At 41.6% G+C, this 18,909-nt stretch overlaps 1 protein-coding gene across 2 annotated transcripts in view; it reads left to right on the top strand.

Annotated features, from left to right (window-relative positions):
- LOC137277303 (zwei Ig domain protein zig-8-like) overlaps nt 1–18,909 on the top strand; it is an 86,583-nt gene that overhangs the window by 48,978 nt on the left and 18,696 nt on the right. For both annotated transcript variants that reach the window (XM_067808963.1, XM_067808962.1), the window contains exon 2: nt 6,836–6,975. In XM_067808963.1, coding sequence (XP_067665064.1) covers nt 6,836–6,975 — 140 coding nt within the window. The remainder of the gene's footprint in view (nt 1–6,835; nt 6,976–18,909) is intronic.

Raw genomic sequence — 18,909 nt, 5'->3', positions numbered from 1 at the left:
ACTCCTTGCGGCTCGTTACACTTTGTCTTTAAGGAATCGACTCCTTATGGCTCGTTCCACTTTGTCTTTAAGGAATCGACTCCTTGTGGCTCGTTACAATTCTTCAACACTGTTAAGAATTCTTGGGGTTGGGTGAATATTGTCAGTCTTTCCTGATGCTATTTGGTTCACCGACGTGGGCGTATATGTATACAGTATGGCCATATTCCTTACTTTCCGCGTCATTGGTTTCTCGAGATTCTACTTGACCAGTGCTGAAGGCAAATGCAAATTGTAATTATTTCAGTGAGCGCAGGTTCAATGATAGAACTCCGAGTTGTATTGTACTTATGCCGAATCAGTGAGAGAACTCCGAGTTGTATTGTATAGTGGCAAGTTCACTGAGACAATTCCGCGTTGCATTATACGCGGGCTCTTCCAGTCAGAGCGACAATATCTGTCTCATGTTGGCAGGTAATACATGTTCGATAGTATTGACATTGACATAGTTTGCAGTGAGACATAGCATAACACGCAGCCCGTCGACGTGGCGCATCCAACATATGAGGTCAGGTAGGGCGTGACGTCATAACCTCTTCTTGCGTACAAGTATATGTTTACAGTATGCTGCAATGTTTAGTTAATTTTTTTCAGCATCGGTGTTTTGTAATTTTACGTGTTTCGACGCATGTCAAGGAGGCCAGCTTATTGGTAGTGTTGCCGTTGATTTTGCACGTGAAGTTATTTGGGGATCAAAATATTTTTCTTTCTGCGAGTTCGTACAGTGCCTTTCAATGTTAGCTTCAGCGCTCGAAAAGTGTTGTCACGAAGATCCTGCTACGCAGTAAATGAAAGTTGTATCTGGGGAGATGAGAGGTCCACAAAGCTTGTTGTTTTTGTCTTGTAAAAGTCATGCAACAGGTGATAAGAGCAGGGCTTAATTACGTGTGGAGTAACAATTCCATCGTTAGGTAGAATTGAGGAGCTATGTGCGGATATACAGCACGATATCTGTGCGACTATAGTGTATTGATACTATTCCCCAGACATGATGAAGGAGAGAGTGGGAGATATCTGTGGCGATTTATACATCACACACAACACTCAAGTATTTATTCCCTTTTGACGTAAAATGTTAACTCACTCACTAGATTCACCATAGTTTCTTATCCCACTTCATGCGTGGCGTCATTTCTTACATTTGTTTTCCTGTGTTCCACGTATTTTCCCCATGGAATATTGCTGAGTGCGGCGTTATACATCCATTCACTTCAATGTCCGTGGTTTCGTTAACACGGTAACGTCACGAGTTGTAGGTTTTGCGATTTCTTATTTGTATGACATATCTGATATGACATATCAGTGTTGTCCGATGTGTTTTCAGAACCTGACAGATAGTGATTTAAGTCATCTGTATACTCGTGGCCCGGATGTACCGAGATCCACCTGACGGTCTGGTAGTTCCTGGACCCATCAGTTCCACTCGGGCTCTGTGGCCGCGACGTGTTATTTACTCTTACTCGGTACCATATACCACTACTATTTGTATAAAAAGTGCCGTTTGTGTCAACGACTGGCAAACATAAGAAATGAATTGGGCTGTATTTAATCGAGCCAACTGAAGATGTACATACCAGACCTGTTTTCCCACGTTTTCAATGATCTTTCCCACGATCGATTTTGTTGTGAAGAATTGTTTCAGCCTTTTGGCGGAGTATGCAGGATATGTCAATATTGAACCTCCTTCACCCTTCCTACGTCAAGTCACCCACGTTTATATATTCTGAATTAAAACATAAGACGCGAGTGGAAACTGGCGAACCCTTATTTAGTTACGTAGTCGGTAAGAGGAACATTACAATTTGATAAAGGGTGAAAGCCCTAGGTGAAATGTAGGCAGTACGATACCGATCCGTCCAGTGCCTGTGTTGTCACGTGGAAATCAAGGGTCTACTTTTAGGGATTACTGTTCATTGCGTTCAGAAATCTTGTGGAATCTTTCCTGCTGAAACTAGGTTTCAACAATAGTCACCCGTCAGTTCTGCCGACGGTAAATTGTATTGATAACTCTCTTCGAAGCTATTAGTCACCACAAATCTATTACTCACCAAGAGGTTGAATTGCCTTTTACAAGTCCATTACTCCATCCCGCCCATGACTCGGCAACTCGTTTAATACAGTAAGTCCTTTAATTTCCAGCAAGTGGAAGTTCTACCAACATCTTTGATAACTCGCCGAGACTCGTCACCCAGCACATTACTGGCCAGAAAGTACTGGTCATTCAGTACTCGCCATTCAGTCAATAATTCGCTCCTTACTCCAGCACCAATAGGTTCAGTAGCCTTCGGAAGGCCCGTTACTCGCCGAAACGTACATTGCACGCCACTGAGTCTCCTACTCGCCATTAAGATTATTAACCCCTAATACGGCCATTACTCGCCATCCAGACCGTTACCCGATAAAGTGTAACGCTTTTCACGCAGTCTCTTACTTGCAAATCAACTCCATTGCTCACCAACGCGTGGTCAGCTTCGCCTATATGTGATACGGGAATTAAGAAACTTGGAAGACCATGGTCAAAGGGTTCACTCTCACTTAGCTAGACCAAAAACGTCTAGTTAAAACAACATTGCACTATGGCTAGGTGAGAGATGCGATCCAGGTAAATAGCGTTAGCCACTGAAGTCTGAGCCTTTGTTTAAGGGCTATAGTCAATATCTACAATGTGGCATGACTGAAGATGTATGCAAGTGTGCGCGCGTTTGTTTGTAATATTAAAATTGGGTTTCTGTTTGTTTCTGAAATATTGTTCAGAAACTGGATCGCTAAGCAAGCAAGAAGTTCATGTTAATGCCTATCCAGATAAGATGACATGTAAGCGACTTGCATTTCATAAACATGACTGCAAACGTACACGGTAGCATAAATAACAAGAAAGATATAATGTACAAGAATATAAACACCATTACTGTAAACATAATTTTAGTTCTGCAAAGAGCCAGGTGAAACGTAAGACTGTTTAAATCTTCTGGAAGTGGCTTGCGGACTATGGCTCATCTGTACTATGCGTTATCAAAACACTCCCCATATTCAGACAAATCTCACTCTGGCTATGTGAGAGACCCGTTTTGACAGAATCTGGCTAAGTGAGAGGACACCGGTAAAAGGTTTGACCTCCCAAGTATGGGTGAAGCATAAATTTGGTTCACTTAAACAGCAAACAAAACAAACACTGCTGTTTTATAAACGCTAAAACTTTACAGGCAACTGACTGGTGTGATGTTTTCTATAAAAAAGTGCAAAGTATTTACTTTTCTAAAGTTACCACCTCTTCAACACTCACAACCATGAAGATACCAGTATAGTCGGGGCGAAATAGATGTTCTCGTTAATGGGCCAAGTTTAACTGGCAACTTGCAACAGCTCAAGTTATATTTTCCATGTCTATTTAATGATGTTTGTGAGGCAGATACGTATGTGAATCTGCACTATTTCAGAGTGCCGCCTCAAGGGTTCCTTGGCTGTAAATCAATACATGGAGTATCTACATTCTCGATATGATGACGACCCCACGTCTTGTTCTGTGCAAGGGTTTTTCCATTCTCGAATCGTGTTTAACTTGTAATGCAGTGGAAATAAGTAATTATGGTGTGCTGGTGATTATAGAAATCTAATCAATCGATTTAGGACTGATCAGAACATTTCTCCCCTTTCCTTTTGAAGTGAGTCAGCCAATGTTCTGTGGGGTCCGTTTTGAAAGGCAGTTATCCGTGGTGTGAAGCACGTCCGAGGCCTATCATCACTGATCAAAGTAGGGTTATGCATTACCTACAATAAATGAGCCTAGAGGTCTGCTTTCAACGATGGAGAAATTGGTCGTTCATTTTGAAAGGATTGCTTGTTGCTTAACGTCTGCATCTGACTCTTGAGATGGTTGTTATCGAGATGGGAAGGTTTCATGTCCGTTATCGGCAATCTTGCCAGCTTTAAATTTAGGCTTTTGAAAACGTTTATTGGGGAACTTTAAACTGGACAATTCAACATCAGCATTAACAGCGTTTTCAGTTATTCTAAGCTTCTTTTCAAGGAAACGACGTTTCAGCAACGCGGATCCAACAGACAACAGAGCGAAACGTTGCGACGTGGCTAACCAAGTATGTCCCCCTCGCAAGGCTGCATTATGGGTGACGGAATATTACCCCCGATATTTTGTTTGTACAGTCCAACTATTTGACAAGGGGTCTTCTTCCTGGACAAAACAATGCAGTAACGGCTTCAGCTTCTTTCGAGGGGGATACAGTGACATGTATCAACCACATCAGTTCAATCCCGTTACATGGGTTGCTGAAGGTCAGTTCTAACCCGGATGTAGAAGTATGATAGGTGGTCTCTGAAGTCGCCGTGTTCGCGGCATGTTTCAGAATGTTGACATGTTGACACCAACCCTGTCACACAGGAAAACAGAAGAGAGACGCGTGTTATGTTTTGGCCATGTTCATCCACTGAGAAGTGTAATATCCACGTCAACAAATGATGGTGACTCTGTAGGTGGGTCCTTGACCAGCAGACGTCGCTACCCGATGAAACATCTCATGACCTGCACCCACCGTACAAGTGCTGGGCTTCCAAGGTCCGTATTTATGTATACACGTTACGTACACTTACAACAACGTACGACAGATGGTAACGTAAAATGGACTATTTGTTTGGCGTTCAACGAGTCATCACGTCATGACGAACATCGAATCACAACAACATGACGATCACCACAGCATTACAACTTAAAAAAACATCAAAACGTCACATAATTTTAACATAATAATTTTACTGTTGACGGACCCGGTTCCAATAACTCAACTGCGTCTCTCAACCAACATGGTCGCGGGCCGATGAGAGTGATCCTCCGAGAAGTGTTTATTATTGCATGTTTTAAAAGACTCAGACGAGCAATAATTATTAATAAGAATTTGAAAGCACATTTTTGTCTTAAATGTTAACTTTTGGCTGAGGGCAAATATTGAATAGCCTTTTAACTCAAGTTTGTGGCGCTGAATGGTGGAGCCTGGCAGTTACAACAACAAACAAACGAGAAGTCGATCGCCTGTTTCTTTAGCAGCAGTCGACTGGGCGACATGGGAGGAAATATTTTGGCTTTGCAGTGTTGAGACAGTAAGCTCCAGGCATTCTGTCTTCCATCTCGCAATGCTGAGATGATGTATGGTTATTTAATGAGAACACTCAACTCCTGTGGGAATCTCCTCCTTGAGGTACAGAAATCAATCTATTATTATACAGAGTAAACACTGGGGTAGACTGACGTAACATGTAATTTCGGACTTGGAAGCATGGGAGGAACATGGCCACTTTCAACTTCATGGCTTCAGTGTCTGATGTGTGACACGAGAATCTGGCTCGGGATGATCACATGTTGGTGTGTTCAGATGGCCATTAACCAAATGATATTATGGCGCTCTAAAGTGACTTTGTATGGCTTCGGCAGCCGGTCAGGCAAATTGCGCCTTGCTGTCAGTGGTATGGTGCCAAAATTCCCCCTTCCGGTGCGTTGGCCGTTCACTTCCGTCTTCTGCCTGGAGTCGATATTTTTCCTTAAGTCAGCGTGTATAGTGACTGCTCAGCGTGGTAATTAGTACGAGCCCTCTAATTCCGAGCGTTTAAGATTAACCTACATCCTTGGGGAAAGCCTCTCACATGGAGACAGTCTTTCGAAAGAAAATGTTCAGTATTTTAAATAAGACCACCTCAATGCAAAATTCACGCCTGCAGGCCACCTCGTTAAGTCGTCGTGATGTACATGTGATGCTGTCAAGCTGCACCGTCGTCGGTGATGACAGTGGGGGAGTCAATCGATCACAACCAAACGTGCAACCTGTGCGTTTGGTATATTGTAATTTATGTCTTGATTTCGCCTATACATCACTGTAGTATTAACTGACATTCGGCTGTAGTATTTTATATCATATTCACTGATACATGACTATAATATTAAGTATTGATTACACAATGCCATTTAGAAAGTGATCAAATGCATTATATGTCATATTTGGGATTTCACTTTCTTAGTAAAGTACAAATTCTTGTACTTTTCGGGTTGAGTCCCATCCGGGATTCGAACCCGCACTCCTAGGGTCAGGCACCTAATCGCCAGCACACAAAGTCAGCCGCCTAGCCCGCTCAGCCACCGCGACTGTGGAAGTGAAATCCTAAATTTGACATATGTTGCATAATAAGTATTGATCACTGATGCATCAGTGTAGTTGTATGTAATATTACTAATAAATTTGTATGATTGTGGTATTCGCCTATGCATGACTGTAGAATTCGCTGACATATGAATATAGTATTATGTAGTATTCGCTGAGATATGACTGTAATTTAATGTAGTATTCACTTATATTCACACTGAAGAGGTCTAGGGGTACTTGCCAGTTACCAATTCTCTGATTCGACTGAACATGAAACTATTGCCACTTTATACCTCCCAATCTCGTTCACCTGTGAAAATTGTAATCATTCGTATGAGAAGTATTCACTGAACCAGGTGCTGAGTGATGTTTGCAGGTTTAAGGAACAACCCACCTCAGTCCTTAAACACATTCATCTGATTCACTCTACTGAAGCAGTAGGTTGTCATTTCTCTCACCCCTTCTGCATCATGTCATGTCATTTACGTCATTCCATTTATCCTCACTTATTCGCCCTTTCTCCACTTATCGTATCCACTCAATCACTCCATTACAGATGAAATATCGCTAACATCGTAGTTAAATGTCGATCACGCACTGACTATTTTACAATCAGATCTGGATTTGTTAACTTTTCCTTGTCTCTCTTCCAGCCTATGACGGACCCCTTGTCCACACGCAGACGTGGCAAGCGAAACCCCCTGCGTTCGCTCCCACCCCCGACAACTACACATACGAGGCAGGCAAGCTGGCGCTACTTAAGTGTGAGGTACACAACCTGGGCAAGAAGAAGGTAAGTGCACTGTAACAGCGTGGAATGGCCGGTATCTTGCATGTCTGCAAGATGTGCAGCACCTGGAGTGCAGATAGATGGAGCAACATGCTGATAAGCTGCAGTGAATCTGACAAGCACTATATGCGATCGAGCAGATTATTGGCGGATTATCGTTGAATGGCTTTACTGTGGTAGATTATGAGTCAGTCCCGTATTACAGTACCTCAGTTTGGAGAATCACAGGAGTAAGAGTGTTGAGAAAGTATTTCAGGTAACTCTATCATATACTTCAGGGGGCAGGCTATCTCTTGAGCAAGGTATCTTGAGAGAAGATGGTCTCTTCAGTTGTGGTGTCTCTGGAATAGGTTTTCTCCCAGCAGTATGTCCTCTTCTTGTAGTGTGTCATCTCTGAAGTAGGTCATCTCTCTGAAGTAGGTCATCTCTCTGAAGTAGGTCATCTCTCTGAAGTAGGTCATCTCTCTGAAGTAGGTCATCTCTGGAATAGGTCATCTCTAGAATAGGTCATCTCTGAAGTAGGTCATCTCTCTGAAGTAGGTCATCTCTCTGAAGTAGGTCATCTCTGGAATAGGTCATCTCTAGAATAGGTCATCTCTGAAGTAGGTCATCTCTCTGAAGTAGGTCATCTCTAGAATAGGTCATCTCTGGAATAGGTCATCTCTAGAATAGGTCATCTCTGAAGTAGGGCATCTCTAGAATAGGTCATCTCTGAAGTAGGTCATCTCTCTGAAGAAGGTCATCTCTGGAATAGGTCATCTCTCTGAAGTAGGTCATCTCTGGAATATGTCATCTTTCTATTAATATCAAACATAATAGAGAATGGTAAAAATAACTAGATTATCACAGATAGATATTTAAAACTAGTAATTTAATCTAAAACAATTTAACTAAAGAGGACAACACATTATAAAAGCGAGCTATAAGCCATCAACTGAAGGTGGATCGCCATTCCAGGGTCCATGATACTTACAATACCTTTGCTATGTGCATGGACCCTTCAGCCGCTGGAGATTGTACGAAAGTTTAGCCAAATTTTAAAAGAACAGATATACCACGTTTAAAATCGGGTAAGCAAAATTTTAACTGTGAATGTTTTGGGACTTAAGTACCCTCTCAGGAGGACAATAATTTTTCGATACTTTAACCCCCTTTAAGGATCAACTTTCTGAAGTAGGTCATCTCTGAAATAGATAATCTCTCTGAAGTAGGTTATCTCTGGAATAAATAATCTCTCTGAAGTGGATCATCTCTGGAATAGGTCATCTCTCTGAAGTAGGTCATGTCTGTAATATGTCATCTCCCTGAAGTAGATCATCTCTGGAATAGGTCATCTCTCTGGAGTAGATCATCTCTGGAATAGTCATCCCTCTGGAGTAGGTCATCTCTGGAATAGGTCATCTCTCTGGAGTAGATCATCTCTGGAATAGGTCATCTCTCTGAAGTAGATTGCCACGGAAGGAGATGATCTCCGACACTGTTCACTGCTCCATAAAACAAACCCTGCAGGGAGTCCGTGTAACCAGCTGAAATGCGACTCGGTGGCTCGATGGTCAGACAGTCGGCTGATGGAAGGTCATCAAACGCCATCAGAGTGGATTTGTGGATCGGGATATCACTCTGATCACTCTCTCGTAATCCTAAACAATTACATTGCGTATAGGAGACAAACTAGCAGCATTTCACAGTCATGAAAGCAACATTATATGAGGTAGATGTTGAATGTATGTTTTGTACCTTATTGACTGAAATGGTTTCCTTGTTAATAGGTGAACTCATTATTTTCTGAGAGGAACATAACCTTGTGTATTCTCAGAATACGCTCTGAAAAGGAGTGGAAAGAAATTGTTACCCATAAAACGTGTCGTTTGTATTCGTGTTCGTCCAAATGTTGTGTGTTTATGTGCTAAAATATTAGCGTCTTTCTCTAGCGGTATAAATGTGAAATTTGTCTGATGAATGGTGCGACCTGGTAGGATATTCATTGTCTTCAAGAATGGCGCACAAAGAATGCAGTCTTTGAAGAAAAATTATTGGTACTGAAACACTATTTTGATAGAACCAGAGCAAAAGTCAGCAAGCCACATTGCATCTTCTTCGTCCGGACTGCCCATGAAGAATCACACATTGAAAAGTTCATACCACATATGTTCAGACAAGGAGCTGCAAGTACATTAGTGGGCCCAGTGGACTGCTTCCTCCCAAGTGTTTAGAGCGACGAAGTAAAATATAAGCAATGCTATTAATTCCTGTAATGGATAAAACTGCTCGTTAAGTGAGGAAGGATATACCCCACTGGCATAGTTCGACTCAATTAGAGTTGTAGTACCATCTTAATTTGTGTTACTAGGTTACTGAAAGAAGCTCCCTCCAGCAATATACCCCCCAGATACCCACAGGCGCTTGGATACTGTTCGCTCTCAGATCCGATTAATCGTCGCTCAGTCACAGCTGTTTTCCCAATGTTTTTCGTTGGTTTGATTAGCTGAATCTTTCTCTTAGGCTAAATATTGATCCATTGAATTCATACTTTATTCAGCTTTACATCTGTTTTGAATAGAGCATGTTGAATCAACCAACTAATGATTTAGGTCAGGGTGTTAACGCTGAGCCCATTTTATCTCGTTACGCTTGGGTGTAAAAAGATATTGAACAGTTGTTGAAAACTTGGTAGCATATTTCATGAAAGTGTCCCAAAGGAATACATCATTTACTGTTACGATCTGTACAGTGGCAACTTCTAATGAGTTGGTAATGGTGAGTATGCTTTGTGCATCATTCAAACACTTGTAAACGGGAGATCGGAACTCGACAAAGCCACTCGAGTGACGCGAACATACCCCTGTCACGTCTGACATGCATACCCTGGGCTAATGAGGATGATATGATCTCCAGTGTGTCAGCACACACCCGTGCTCATGAGGTTCAAACGCTGACCTATATCAGACTTCACTCATCTGTATGGCTGACACACTCGTGAAGTCCGCGTTAGTCTGCACCCAACGCTTGCTTTGAGACTAACCGGATAACCTCACTGACTTTCTTGTACAGGTCGCCGTGTCCCAAATGTTATGTTCGTTGCTCACTATATATTCTTCCTGATTATTCGGTCCAGCCTCGAGTATTTACAAAACACCATCAAATAGCTGGAATACTGACGGCTGTGCGGTAAACTCATATGAGGATAATCCCAACTCCGTCACCACCCGATCGTCCAATCACCTCATGACTCGTTGTTGTTGTATAACGGAGGCTGTTTTACAGGATACAATAACCACAGCATACTGTCGTACAGGATGCAATAGCCACAGCATACTGTTTTACAGGATACAATAGCCACAGCTTACTGTTTTACAGGGTACAATAGCCACAGCATACTGTTTTACATGATACAACAGCCACAGCATACTGTTTTACATGACACAACAGCCACAGCATACTGTTTTACATGATACAATAGCCACAGCATACTGTTTTACAGGATACAATAGCCACAGCATACTGTTTTACAGGATACAATAGCCACAGCATACTGTTTTATATGATACAATAGCCACAGCATACTGTTTTACATGATACAATAGCCACAGCATACTGTTTTACATGATACAATAGCCACAGCATACTGTTTTACAGGATACAATAGCCACAGCATACTGTTGTATATGATACAATAGCCACAGCATACTGTTTTACATGATACAATAGCCACAGCATACTGTTTTACAGGATACAATAGCCACAGCACACTGTTTTATATGATACAACAGCCACAGCATACTGTTTTACATGATACAATAGCCACAGCATACTTTTTTACAGGATACAATAGCCACAGCATACTGTTTTACAAGATACAATAGCCACAGCATACTGTTTTAAGGATACAATAGCCACAGCATACTGTTGTACAGGGTACAACAGCCACAGCATGCTGTTGTAAGGATACAATAGCCACAGCACACTGTTTTACAGGATACAATAGCCACAGCATACTGTTTTACAGGATACAATAGCCACAGCACACTGTTTTATATGATACAACAGCCACAGCATACTGTTTTACATGATACAATAGCCACAGCATACTTTTTTACAGGATACAATAGCCACAGCATACTGTTTTACATGATACAATAGCCACAGCATACTGTTTTACAGGATACAACAGCCACAGCATACTGTTTTACATGATTCAATAGCCACAGCATACTGTTTTAAGGATACAATGGCCACAGCATATTGTTTTACATGATACAATAGCCACAGCATACTGTTTTACATGATACAATAACCACAGCATACTGTTTTACAGGATACAATAGCCACAGCATACTGTTGTACATGATACAATAGCCACAGCATACTGTTTTACATGATACAATAGCCACAGCATACTGTTTTACATGATACAACAGCCACAGCATACTGTTGTATATGATACAATAGCCACAGCATACTGTTTTACATGATACAATAACCACAGCATACTGTTTTACAGGATACAATAGCCACAGCATACTGTTTTACATGATACAACAGTCACAGCATTCTGTTGTACAGGCTATCAGAGCAAGCGCATATCGTTTACAGGATCCAATAGCTACAGCATACTGTTGTACAGGATACAATAACTTTACCAACTGTACCTGTGTATGGTATTGATGCAGACCTCGTGACCACTTCCCGATATATAAATACACTGTTGGCATCTCACACGGCGACAGACTTAGGTCACTCTGTCCCCTGCAATCACAGACGCTAGATTTTCTATCTGTTCTGAATGAAAAGTTAAACATGCGTCTGAGACATCGTCCAACTTGTAATTGGATTTATCTGTGACATCTATAAACCTAGAGAAGAGGAAAGAACCAATATCATTGAGACGGGGCCTACGTCGTTAAAGTCTCTTTCCGTACAGCGGTTGCGATTAGCTCTGACAAAATGTCTGTAGTCAGACGTGGGACCTTAGTTCAAAGGTATGGAGACGTCTCGCAAAGGTTGATATCAACGTCTTAATTGTGTTTAAACTGACCACATTCAGGGCTAAACCCAATGATGAGAGAGAAGACCAAATTGACCAACTCCGACCGAACAAATCTGGACAATCTTGTGACTGAAGCTAGCCTCTTATCACGATAGGGTTGGTTCCTGTGGGAGGGAAGGGCAGGGCAGGGGATTTGTCTCAGTACCCCAATAATTAAGACATAAAGTTTCAGTCACGACAAATGAAGACATTCTACGTAAGATGTTCGCCTGTGGCATCTATGGACCTGAGATCGTAATCTCATCTATCAAGAAGGATGCAAATCGATTGACATTTAATTTTATTTAGCGCCAACTTAGAGTGGAAAGCTGAAAAGATCAAAAAGCTTTTTAAGAGGGTCACATGACCACTGAAGACATCTAAAGTATGAACACTTTCCTATGATCCCTTCTGATTTGAAAATTCTCGTATATTAAAAATCAATCTCTCTTAACCCTACTTGGATTTGCTGTAAAAGTTTTAGTATCTAATAAACGTTTGGTTCTCCCAGTCACTCGATGACGGCTGTAGTTCAGCGAACGAAGGCTCACGTGTCTTATCCCACTTTTGACCGACCCCTGGAAGCTGGTGCAAGTCAAACATTTGATGATGATCTCACGTCAGTGTTGGTCACAGTCACTGAATCACACTGTGGTCAAGCTGACCATAAAACGCGTTTGAGTAGGCATAATATTTATCAGACACTAATCATTCATTAGAGATATATCATGTTTAAAGGGACACTGATATTGACTCATGACAACAACAGAAGTGAATAATAGTGCATATTCGTATCCCCATACTTACAAAACAACAACACAAGAATGAAAGGTAAAATTCAAGAGAAAATGACAACAAACGTTGCTTCGTACTCCGTGATCGACTGAGTTCTTTTGCGTAAAACTACTTTCCATCTTTGCAAGGCATGTCAGGACAAGCGTTTAAACACTGCTACCGTTTCTCAGTCGATTAAAATACAGATGTTCTATGATCCATGACACAACGTTTACTCACAGGCTCACAATGCGAACTTCAGATGAATTCTGATTAGTATCATTACTATAATTACGATGCTTATTATAGGCTAAATAGGCCCATATGTGAATATGTGAAGAAAGATATAAACAACAAAGTGGTTTTAATGTGCATATTCGTCCTAGGTTAAGGTGGACAGGGTCCCCAACAAATCCATAGGTATAAAGTATTGGTTTGAGTTCTATTCCTGTAAACGAATAGACTTTATTGGTGAGGTATATTGATGCCCGCCTGGGATTGAAACAATAGACTGACAAGTCCATATAGTGTGGAAAGATAGTTGTTAAGCTTTACAGTATATAATGTATTCCCTTTCACCGAGAAACTTTGCCACAGCATGACAGTGCCCATAAGCAGGAAACGTTAGTACTGAAATAGTTTGATCAATTCCAGTAACACAAGTCTGTAGTACTAACAAAGCCTTGCACCAAGCCATCATCAGCCCGACCTAGGCCGACTGCCTCCTCACGCCCCACGTATTGCGCAAGCACACTCATTGTACTGGTTCCCTCATTGATCCCCACTTAACATACCGAGCCACCTGTATACGTATGTATCTCCGTTAACTGACTAGTCAGTGTTTGGTCACTCCTTCTCTTTCATGTGACAGCTGTAGTCATAAAAGTTGCAGTCTGACTGACACTGCTGGCGTGTATGTACGTCGTTAATCCTGCCAGGGTGGTACGGAAGGTGGCTGCTTATGCCGTAGTCTTCTTATCACCAGCAACCATCATGTGCAGATAACATTGTTTGGGTACAAGACTCGGCAGGCTGTTGTTGCACACATACATTTTACACCTACCTTTAGATATTCTTTTAATGCGGAGAGGAGGACGCTAGATAATGATCGTGACTCACGAATACAGTCAGCTGTACATAAAACGAATTCGGATGTAGGGGATTATTTGATGTGAAGAAATCAATGATGATTCCCGCCGCGAAAACAGACGTCAATGTTTGTGTCAATGGGCGAATTACCTTCTGATTTGACGGTATTTATGGTGTTATATGTACATACGAGTAAGTGTCCTCGCAGAAACAGACATTACACAATATCAAGTATAATTCACTTTGCCTACAGCTTAAACGCAACAGCCACATCTGTACTTGTATTGGGGGTTAAACAAGAGAATAACAAATGCACTTACAGTGAAACAGGTTTGAGGTAATATATATTTTATTGCATATAATACAAGGACATTGTCCTTTTCCATTTCTGTCGGTGGCAAAAGGTTCATTAGAGTTAAATAATATGTTTTTATCAAAACTGACATCATATATCGTACGATTTAAGAAACAAGAAAGAAACCAGTCAACCAACTCTACTTCTGCTGTGAATCGGTAATGCCGGAATTCGAAGCACAAACATTTCAGAAACATCAAACGTTTTGTCTTAGAGTCGCTGGTCTTGGTTTGTTCTGCTTGTGTCTCCAAAGACATCTTCTTGACAGATGTTGATGCGAAGAAAGTACAGCCGTCGTCCACGTCCCGTCCAGGCCTTGTCATTGACAGTGAGGTTCAGCGTGACAGACATAATGTTCCTCCCGCTGGAGTTGTTGAAAATAGAAGTTACCATCAAAGACGATTTTTCTCCTTATACGGGCATTGAAAACATCGCTTTGAAACGGAATCCCGAGCATAGAAGAACCATCAGTGACTTGGCAAACCCCAGAACCGATTACCATGTTCACGTCTCATCGGACGCGTTATTGAACTGTGAATACCTAAACATTTTAAGGAGAGAATGCAATTAATCTTCCTCGGTGGTCGACTAACAGACTGGTTTTCGTGTAGGGACGAGTGAGATCGATTAGCTTAATGACATCTTTAGCTCATTAGCGCGGAGCGGTGACAGGGGAGGTCTGATGTTGTGTTTAGAGGCATGAACTGGGATTTCCTACTTTGTGAGTTATCCCCCTTTGATGAATGACCGCCTTTACGTATTCTGTCTTATTTGTTTTGATTAGTGAACCTCACTTTGAAGGTGATGGAAACACCTTTCATAAGATTGCATATCAAAAGCAAAGCACAATCGATCGTCTTGAAGTTCATCCTCTCTTACGACTTTGGTTCATTTATGAATGAAGAATGTGAAAATGATACCTATATGTTTCCCCGATTGAGCGTTTCCTGTCAAATTGTCAAAACAATTTGTGCCTTAACAAGAACTCTTTCATGCATTTTCGAAAGTTTTAGTAGATTTAATTGTCTTGTAAAACCCACATATGGCGCTCGATATCTGTGCATCATAAAATCTAATGTTGTGTTATGCGTTAAAGGCATATCTATCATTTCTACCTGAATATAAACCGGGAAGCTTTATGAAAAGGCGCCTCTCTCTGCTACCTGAAGAGTGTGATATATGAAAGGGGATGATGACCAGAGAGTAACCGATCCTGTGATCTCCGCTCTTACTAAGCGCCATTATGGATGCCACATCGTGCCGCGTCCCACACAGACCTCGCGTGCCGTTACCCGGACTGAGGTAATTGTGAGGGATGTTGTGGAACTCCGGATAGTGTATTGGGAAAATAACAACATCAATACGACATCAGAACGACCACAGAAACGTCACACATATCTCAGTAAGTGAGGCGAGTTGATCCCTGCGTGTCCTCTGTCAACTGAGATCACTGCTCACTGTATGTCCCCTATCGTGAGAGAGATCACTGCTCTCTGTGCGTCTCCTATCGAGAGAGATCACTGCTCTCGGTGTGACTTCCATCGAGAAAGATAATTGCTAAAAGGCAAATTTTTCTTGCTATTTATTCTTCATAATCAGGTAGAATTTGACTATTTTCAATTTGATCTTTCTTACAACATTTTAAGAAAATAATAAGAAGGAGTTCCGGTGACATGAGAATGAGCTGGGTCATTCCGTAATCAAGGGACTAATGCAACAAATTTCCTGAACCCGAGGAAGTCCGGTCATTTCTTTCTGGTGACGTGTGAAGCATTGTGGTCATCCTCCCACTACCTAGTGAAACAAGTCCTGTCCGTGTCAGCAGCCTCACTCAGTGACAAGGGTTGGATAGGGAAATTAGGGTGTCATCCAGGGCCTTCTTGGTCTATTAGTCCAAAAGTGGCGGGGATTGGGAGGGGAGATTACATTTATAGCACAGTGAGGCTGCTTCATGTCATAGGCTTAAGGTAAGAAGAAATATCTTCGCGTAACGGTGACTGTTCCATCTGCGGAAACGTCCTAATGGAAAACTGGTGTGCGTCATTTCGAACGCCAGTTACGCTTGTTATTTCAAAATCTATACACGGAATTAAGGAACTTGCTTAATGAAGAATCATGTGACAAGGGGTCCTGTAATGAAGGATTCCGTAATGGAGGATCAAATAGTAAAGGATCTCATAATAGTGAGGATGTTATAATGTTGAATCTGACAATGCAGGATAGTAAGTAATGAAAGATCATAAAATGAAAAATGCATAATGGTCTATTATGAGAGGTCCAATGATGAGGCATCCTATGACAACGGATCTTTTTACGCTTCAGTGCCTTTTGTTTCGTACAAACAACAGAGGATAAAACCTGACACTTTAGCACATTCAAATTAAGCAATGTGGTCTGGTACAAATTGTCGTCAGAGAGGTGTTGTTGAGTTGCACAGAGACACACACTTGACAATATTGTTTCTTATCACTGTATATTCCAGTATATTCTGATTTGGTGTACATGTATTCTCACTCAAGAAAACTCTTAGAACATTCAGTAATATGATTGGTCCCTAAACGAGTAATGTCTTAAGTATCTGAGAAATGACAGAGTAGTGATCCTAGCACACGTCATCTCCCTCTCGACGTCATGATTTTACGGGGTCCACACGCAATTCCTATGGGTTGGTTCTCCGAGGCCCACTAGAACCTCCTGTATAGATCATCAAGAAACCTAAACACCCCCCCCCCCCCCGTATGTCCTCTGAGATCCACGGAGACCTGGTACATAGATGCTTCGAGATCTTCAAGGACCTCCTGTACAGATCCGTTGGGACCCACTCGCAGCTCCTTCAAAGGTCCTCTGAGGCCCACAAGGACCTTGAGCAAAGAGGCCCTGAGGTGTACATGCAGAGATCCCCAAACACTCAAAAGCACCTCCTGTATACACCATCAGAGTACCTTCTATCATGTGCTTTTTAATCCTTTGAGGTCCACAAGCATTTCTTATTCCTGTTTATTGAAACCACATGACTCCTCCGATACCTGAGATGTTGTTTGATGTGATCTGAACAACATGAATTGTCACATCTTCCAATGCTACGTCACAATGCAGTGTCGAGTTCCTCAAGTAGACGAGTAAGTGTATGCATTTCCCGTAATTTGTCGTGACTGAAACATTTGGGTGTCAAAACCCTAGCCTGTTTCTAAGTAATAAATGCTCCTGATGCACAGATCACATTCATGTGTATTTTGTTGGAGCATTTGCAGTTGTGATGTTGTTTTTGTCTAGAATTGCGTTAAGACTGATGAATCGGAAGCTTGAAATATGGGAGTTTCGACTTTCGAGTATAAATTAGGTGTATAATCCCTGATTGCAAGCCACTGAGAAATGACACTTTCAATTTTGTATCGCTGGTATTTTTCACGCCTGGGTAATTAGTTACAAGGTAATGCAGGGGGGCCAACGTATAGTACTACATTTTTGGGTTTTACGGCGTATTTATAATAATTTCGTGGAATAAAGTCTATTTTGTTGAATTCTCCACCTGGAATGGATCTTAACATGTGGCGGCAAAGACAAGTGCTTGTTGCAGATATTGCACGAATGTCCAACCATGTGATTATTCTGCTGGGTAAAGGTATTTATCTAACCTTCAAAAACAGTATTTCTTCGGCAAGATATATCGATAAAACAATGAAACACTGATGCGAAATTGAGACATAGTTGTTACCTTCCTTCAAGGCATGACCATATCGTGCAGCCTGGGTTTAACGTGCAGTCCTTCAGGTCTTGTATTTAGTGGATATATGTGCCATATCGATATCATTCTGTATCAATATCAGATTCAGTTGGCAGCACATGTACTCGGCGGATGAACGTTGGAAAGGTCGTGTGACTAGAGACACATATCCGGAGTACATTGAATTGTTTGTAACTGTATCATGTACAGCAGCTATAGAGATGCTGGTCCACTTCTCCCAGTTGCCTGTTCTTCTCGCCTGTTTTGTAAATGTGACAGCAGGACATATACAAAACGATAAGTGGTACTTTCCGTCAGATCTAAACGCCAGTTTGGGTAAAAGATGTCGAGCTGTCATTGTTTGCAGCGGTATAAGCAGCTTTTTTTATGTTAAACACATCTTTCCACAGAGATCACCTTCTGGTTCCTCTACACTATATTAGAATCACATGCTCCATGAGCAGGCACGGTATGGAAACAACTGAAAGGACAAAGACCATACTTATATATGTGTTAAGATATATTTAAGCAGGTGACATTTTGTGCGAAACTGGGGTTGATGTGTCCCACTTCCTGTGCTGGGAAAATACGACGGACGTATTGCCCAGAAATTCTCTTTTATTGTAGTTTAAATGCCTGACTACACATGCGTACATGGAATGGCTGTTGAAAGCCTGGATGATTTTTTTAAAAAGTATAAGCTTATTATATATGTCTATGGAAAAACATTTGGTGTTGTGTGACCTTCTCCCAGCAGTAAGAAGCAATGACACTGTCCTTCACCCACGGTCTCGATGACCGTGACATTTTATACTGTATGATAATTAATCAGTGGTTCTGTGGATATCGGCTCCTGGTTTCAGTGACCAAACTAGCAAACCTAGTGCCCTAGATAACCATGATAGCGTTTCCAAGTCTACTATTTTGTTTTTAGATTTGTCTGTGCCAAAGCTTCCGCTAGGGAGTTTC

This window comes from Haliotis asinina, chromosome 3 (assembly GCF_037392515.1).
Source record: "Haliotis asinina isolate JCU_RB_2024 chromosome 3, JCU_Hal_asi_v2, whole genome shotgun sequence".
NCBI classification, from domain to species: domain Eukaryota; kingdom Metazoa; phylum Mollusca; class Gastropoda; order Lepetellida; family Haliotidae; genus Haliotis; species Haliotis asinina.
The sequence above is the reverse complement of the archived record's forward strand: the minus strand, read 5'-3'. Positions and strand labels throughout refer to the sequence as shown.